The following is a 6,592-nucleotide window of genomic DNA, read 5'->3' as shown; positions in this document are numbered from 1 at the left end:
TCTTTGTTGCCATATTCTAAACCTGTTCATTTGTCTATATCCTTTTAAAAGTAAGGCATCCAGAACTGGAAACCTATGCACGAAGTCTCTTTATTGCCTGTAATTTGCAAAATATGGTTCTATTAGTGGAGTCTAAAGTTTTACTAATGGTTGCACAGGACAATTTGACATTGCTTTTTATTCATAGATAATTGAGGTGATATCTTACTTCATTTTATTGGACCATCTTCTGCAGCTGTAAGAAAAATACTCAAGGCTTACAGAATTCTGCCTTAAGATGGGCTTTCAGTTTGCTGTGACCCTGTAACAGGGATGGGCAACTTGTGACCCTCTGGGTTTTTGGGCTGCAGCTCACATAATCCCTCACTACCAGCTATGTTGCCTTCAGCTGAGGGAGTTGCAGGTAAAGAAATACTTAAGGACACTTGCCCACCTCAGTTCTGTAGGAACATTTTCAAAAGTGTGCAATTGGTTGTATAATTCATCTCCTTAAGAATTCTGATTATCTTTTTGTCTTAAGTGTTGGCAAAAATTGAATCTTCCAGGATTTGCTGGAATGCAACCATCATCTCTGGTCAGCACAGCCAATGGCAAATGATACTGGGCATTGCAGTTCAGCAACATCTGGAGAGCTGACTCAGCCCACCCCCAATCTAGCTCTGGGGTTATGAGATATGTTTGAAGTACCTGCTGTAAGCAGAGAAGTGCCCAGATGTCCCTTCCAGTCCTTGTGGTCACATAGAGGTCTTTGCCATTCTGCATGACTAGCAAAACAAAAATTAGGTTGTGACCCTTTACTGAATTACCTGGAAGTAAGCTCTAGTGAAATGTCTAGAATTTACTGTTGTCTAGATATGTGTAGGTTTGTACTATACATTATGCAGAACAGTAGTTTGAAAAATAAATGATACAAGGCAAACTGAACAGTTTAACAGATCTTCGCCTGGTTTAAAATTTGTGTTGCCAAAATGGAGAATGGACAATTATTGAAAAATAATGAAGTTGGCATTTCTCTGCCACAGAAGCCCTCTATGTTCTGCAAGTCAGTAGGCACTAATGCTCCCTGGGCCTTCTCTAATCCTCCAGTTGCCAAACCAGAAAAGAGGAGAAAATGATATTTTTGTGCTGTTTTTTTCCCCACTTGCAAGCCTGCCATCTTGAGTCACTGTCAATTTCCAGGGAAATAAGATGTTTGTTGCAGAAAGAACAAGCAAAATTCTTGCAGCATGTAACAAATTTGATTTGGCATAGGTTTTCAAGACCTGTAGCCCACTCCATCATATGTGTAGAGTGTTGCCTCAGCAGGCAGATTATTGTAGATATGTTTGAGTGTGTACATGGGCGACTGAAGCAGTGGGAAGTGAAATGCAAGTAGTACAAATAGTGTACTTCTGTAACAATGTGTTGTTGTTTTTTAAAAAAGATAATTTGAACTTCTTGATGAATTTTTGTCTTATCAATTGGAATCTGCTTGACTTAGAGGCAACAAAAATTTTGGAGCTCATTTTCCCAGTGGGAAAATATTCATTTCTCTTCATCTCTTTGAGCCCAGTGAGGTATTTTTAAAGTACGTGGGACTGTATGCCAAATAATACTGAACAGTATTTAATGTGCTGCAAGACCTTCTGTTCTTTTTGCTACAGTGGATGAACAAGGCTAATATTGAAAGGTGACACTCAGAACCCAGTTGCTTAACATCTTAAAAACAAATTAATATTTTCAAAGGGTATCATATGAAGCTGCCAAAGCTGATGTCACTGTATATAGGTATGACCTTCTCAGGCTCTTTAGTAGTAATCTGCTAGCTCACAATAGAGAGTCCTTTCCCTGCTTGGAAGGTAATAACCACTTTGGTTCTTTATAGTTTTTCTGCATATACTTTGAAAGAACATGATCTTCCACACATTTCTGTCTCTATCTTTCAGAGGTGTTGGTCTATTCCCCAACTAACAATATTTACCAGGTTGAAGAAGGCTGGTCTATGTTTATGTGTCAATTGAGGGTTACCTTCTGTGTACAAAAGCTTATGCCATTATTATATTCTTCCTGGTTTTTTAAAGGCCTCTCTTGGGCCAAAGTTGTAGTGAAAAGGATCCTCCAAACCCCTAGGCGGCATGGGGGGGGGGGGGATTTTGACTCCTTGGATGCTACATTTGTCCCAGGGCTGCACTTTGCTCACCCCTGATTATAGATGCTGCTACCATATTTCTCTAGACCAGAGTGAAAAATTAAATTACAGTTGGCCCTCCGTTTTCGTGGGGGATCTGTTCCGGACCTCCCCCCTGAAAATGGAGACTCATATTGAAGCCTAATAGGCTTGAATGGGGCACGCCCTCAGGTGTACATGCCATTGGAAGTCACTCAGGCCACCCCCTCCGTGGATATTCAAGGTCGCAGATCTCAGATCCACGAGTTAGTAGGGGTGACTGTATATGTTATTGGCTGCCCTTCACCCTCCCCCCAAAAAACAAAGCAAAGTCTGAATTAATTTTCCTTCTTTTGTTTCTAATAATACAAATTCTTTGCAGATACTGGCTTTGAAAAAGCACTTAATGACAGATCCCCACTTTACATTTTAATGCCTATTTAGTGGCTTCTCTTTTCTTACATGTAGCTGGATGACACTGTATCTAAGAAAGATTGCTGTTACCAGGTGGGAATTATGCAGCCATGTGTATGTTGTTGGATTCTAGCTCCCACCATTCTTGATTACTGGTTGTGCTGGCTAGGGCTGCTTGGAGTCGTAATAATTCAACATATGGAGAGCAACATGATTGCCACCCCGGGCTAAATCAAAAGTGTTACCAAGTTGAGCAGAGCCATTGGATCAATCGAACTTACAACTGCTGAATTAACAGAAGTCTCATTGATTCATTAGATCCATCCTGTTTGGGACTATCAAAAATTTCAAATACCATTGAATGTCTTTTGATCAGGTATGGTTAATAATGTTCCTGAATGTCATTTACCAAATACTATCTTGTATCAGCCAACAAATGCAAATAGATGTAAATAATTGGAGATCAAATATAGATCAAAGATTGAAGTCAAGAATCAGAATGACCTATAAAATTTTAAATCATTATTAGCTATACAACAGGCCCTTGGTATCTGCTGGATTTTAATTCCTGGACACACACGCACACACAAGCACACAACATGGAAACCAAATGCCATGGATGTTCAAATCTAGTTAAATAGTGGTGTAATAAAATGGTGTCACTTATATAAAATGGCAAAATCAAGGTTTGCTTTTTGGAATTTATAAAAACTGGATGGTTGAATCCATGGAAAAGGAAACCATAGATCTGTGAGTCCAGTTTCATCCTGCTTATAGATACAACTTTTCTGTCGTCATATAAGAGCAAACAAATTTTAATATAAACAAAATTTTGCATTTACAAGAATAAACGTTAAAAACAGCTGAAATAGCCATAAGGCTTCTAGCTACAGTGGATATTGTCCAAGTCACTAAAATAGCCTCAAAATATTCTCTGGTCAAACATTGATTTGGACTGTTGAAAGGTAAAAAAAGGGAAGGGATGATACAAGAAAGTAGGAAATCTCTGGAACATTTTAGAACCACCGAACACTTGACAATGTGTGCATCATTTTGAGACATAACATTTTAACAGTATTTCATTAGTAAGATCCTGTGCCCTAACACAAATTCTGTGTATGTACTGAATTCTAAATATACAGAGACCCTGAAAGAAATAGGGAGCAGGGTTGGGACTGGAGAGAACCACCCTATTTTGGCTCTTTTCATTATCCCATAATTCCATCAAATGAATTTTCACTAGAGGAACTATGGCTACTTCCTGAAAATGAGTCCCTCCTAACTGATCTATGGGACAAGGAGTTTCTCTCTTGTTTGGATGCACCTTCATCATCTTGAAAGACTTCTTTCCCCCCTCTCTGTAAATCCGGTTCTGAGACGAAGCATTCAAGAAGATCGTTGTACCTGTTTATTGCATCTGCAACTTTGCTAATGGCTTCTGCCTGGACAAGAATCGCTTCTCGCATCTGACTGGCAGCTGATCTGATTTCCTTCCTTGTTCTGGAGGCCTCGCTTTGGATTTTCTCTTTCTTTTGATTCTCAAAACCCATGTAGCTTTGAAAGGACTTCTGGAAATTTTCCATGTTTTTACTATACTGCAAGAATGTTTTCGAAAACTCTCTCACTGAACGACTCTTTCTGGCTCTTATCTTGGCAAGGTGAAGTCTTGCATTGGCTGCAGGGTGTTGCCGTTTTCTAGCTGAAGAAATAAAGAAGAACATATTCCATGTATGCCATGCCTTCAGACAAATTTGCAAGTTCTTTTTAGTTAGCCTTTCAAATGAGTTTTAATTTTAGATAGAATTCTGGTAATTCCCTCATCCCCCTCGCTATGTAATGCTTGTTTTCTCTCACCAGGTGTCACTGTAGTTCCATTTATGCAACCAATGTTATAATAGGAATGCAGTAAAAGTACTGGTTGAAAGAACAAAGAAATGCATTGTAAATTAAAACTGTTTTTAAAAACGACAACCAGGAATCAGACAACCAGCCTTTTTAAAGTTTGCCTTGCTTGAACAAACAAAAATAGCATAGTAAGCTCTACAATTTTTCAGAGGCTGGATGTTAAGCAAAAGAGATAGATTGAAGAAATTAACTGGTTTGACCTTCTATTAGTGTGATCATCAGTGTTTTTAATTAATTCTTGCCCCCAAACACACAAGGAGGCCACAAGTTCTCCCATCTCTGAATCAAAGGATTCACAGTAGAGAAAGACTACAGGAACAATGGGCAACTTCGGTCAGTTCAGGAGCTAGTTTTCTGGTACAGGATGAATATTTTTTTATCCATAATTCCAAAATATTCCAAAATCTACAACTTTTTTTCATGGTTGGCTGAGATACCTTTGCTTTCCGGTGGTTGTTTCATGCACAAAATTAACTTTATGCTATATGAAGAAGATGCATGTGAAACATAAATGAATTTTGTATTAAGACATGGGCCCCATCTCCATAATTATGTATGTATATACAAATACATACTTCTGGGCCCAAGCATTTCAGATAAGGGAGACTCAGCCTGTATTGCTAAAAGCCAAAACAAACAAAAACCACAAGTGGTTTGAAGCCCACTTCTGATTTGCTGTTGAAAAGCAAAGAGTGGCTATGCAACCCATTTAATAGACAAATTCAGCACTCCAAAAAAGGGCAGCCTGGGAGAGCAAACAACTCCAGTGGGAAGCCCCAGAGTCACTCCTGGACAAAGGTTAAAGAAAAGATTCAAGAGAGGAAGTCCACACTTACGTGGAGATGTGTTGACAGAAGCCCCTGAGGCAGATGTGCCAAGGGAACCATCTGAAAGTCTCTGTGAAGTTCTAGGGCTACAATAGGGTAGCCCAGGTTTCTGGCTTTTGTCAGGAAGCGGCTGTTCGGTAGGTTGTGGTAAACTTTTTGGTGCCTCAGTATGCCTTTTACTCTTCTTAGTGGCGGAGGTGGGCGAGACAGTGGCCTCTGGTTCCATATTGTCATCAGCTTGGCAAATGTCATCCAGGAATGTGTAGTACTGCCAGAAGGAGTCATCCTCACTGATCTGGCCATTGTGCTTCTTAATCTCCCTGTACTGCCTTTTTAAATCTTTGGCTTTGGTACGCAGCTGAGATGCAGTACGAATGAACCCGAGTTCGCACATTCTGCCAGAAAGCTTTTCATAGATGGCTTGGTTCCGGTGGGAGGCTTTCAGTTGCTTCTGTATATCCAGCTCCCCAAAAAGGGTGAGGAAGACCATTGTCTCCTCATGGTTCCACCTCTCCCGCCGTGGTTCCTGCTGCATGACAGATCTGAGGCTGCAAAGGACATTGGAAAAAAGAACCAAAAGCTTGTTTCGCAGCTTTTAACATTAGGGTTTTTATTGGCCAGCATTTTATCTGGAAACTGTGAGACGACAAATTCCAGGAGAATTATTTTAGACTATAACACTCAGAATCGCTAGCCATCCTCCCTTGTGGATTTCTTTCCCTTCTTGCAATTTACTACAACTTCTAAGTGTAGTTCAAAAAGTATCATTTTAAGGCATGAAATAAAAACAATCTGAACACATGCAAATAATCTGTCCTTGACAAACGGGTAACCAACAGGAGCCTCAATGGATCTGAAATTAAAGGCAAGAGCTTCCAAGACTGTGGGTCTGGCTCAGTGCTACGGAATCCTAGGAATTGTAGTTTATTGTGACACCAGAGCTCTCTTAACAGAGAAGGCTAAATGTTTCCCTAGCACTGACTCAGGGCATTTAAAGCGCTCTCAAACCGGGATTATTTCTGCTGTGTGTTTTGAACCTATGAAACGAACACCTCTAAATTTGAGAAGTGATCACAATATCAAATACTGGACATCTGCAGTTTCATGGCAGTATTCCCCAATCTGGTACCTGCTTTACATTTATTAGACTACAATTCACATCATTCCAAACTATTGTTAACAGCTCTCCAGTGGACCCTGATGCATTGTGATCCTATGGATGAGGCATCTACAAGACCTCCTGTCCTTCATTGCTCTGCTTAGGTCCTCCAAATTCAGACCTATGACCTCCCTGATTGAG

General features: G+C 40.0%; 1 protein-coding gene across 1 annotated transcript; it reads right to left on the bottom strand.

Moving 5' to 3' along the window:
• Positions 1-3,768: 3,768 nt before the first annotated feature.
• Positions 3,769-5,827, bottom strand: LOC149322651 (uncharacterized). Its single transcript, XM_089530740.1, has 2 exons — positions 5,302-5,827; positions 3,769-4,259 (listed from the first exon to the last, which is right to left on the bottom strand). The coding sequence occupies exons 1-2, from the start codon at positions 5,825-5,827 to the stop codon at positions 3,769-3,771; spliced, it is 1,017 nt and encodes a 338-aa protein (XP_089386866.1).
• Between the last annotated feature and the right edge of the window lie 765 nt (positions 5,828-6,592).

The sequence above is a fragment of the Sceloporus occidentalis genome, unplaced genomic scaffold (genome assembly GCF_023333645.1).
Source record: "Sceloporus occidentalis isolate IW3139 unplaced genomic scaffold, rSceOcc1.0.p SCAF_1, whole genome shotgun sequence".
Taxonomy (NCBI): Eukaryota; Metazoa; Chordata; class Lepidosauria; order Squamata; family Phrynosomatidae; genus Sceloporus; species Sceloporus occidentalis.
The sequence above is the reverse complement of the archived record's forward strand: the minus strand, read 5'-3'. Positions and strand labels throughout refer to the sequence as shown.

Bases quoted from the DNA above. Each gene is read 5' to 3' on its own strand.
- LOC149322651 (XM_089530740.1), bottom strand. From the start codon at position 5,827: ATGCAGCAGGAACCACGGCGGGAGAGGTGGAACCATGAGGAGACAATG. The intron at 4,260-5,301 runs GTAAGTGTGGAC...TTATTTCTTCAG, and splicing joins TTCTGTCAACACATCTCCAC to CTAGAAAACGGCAACACCCT.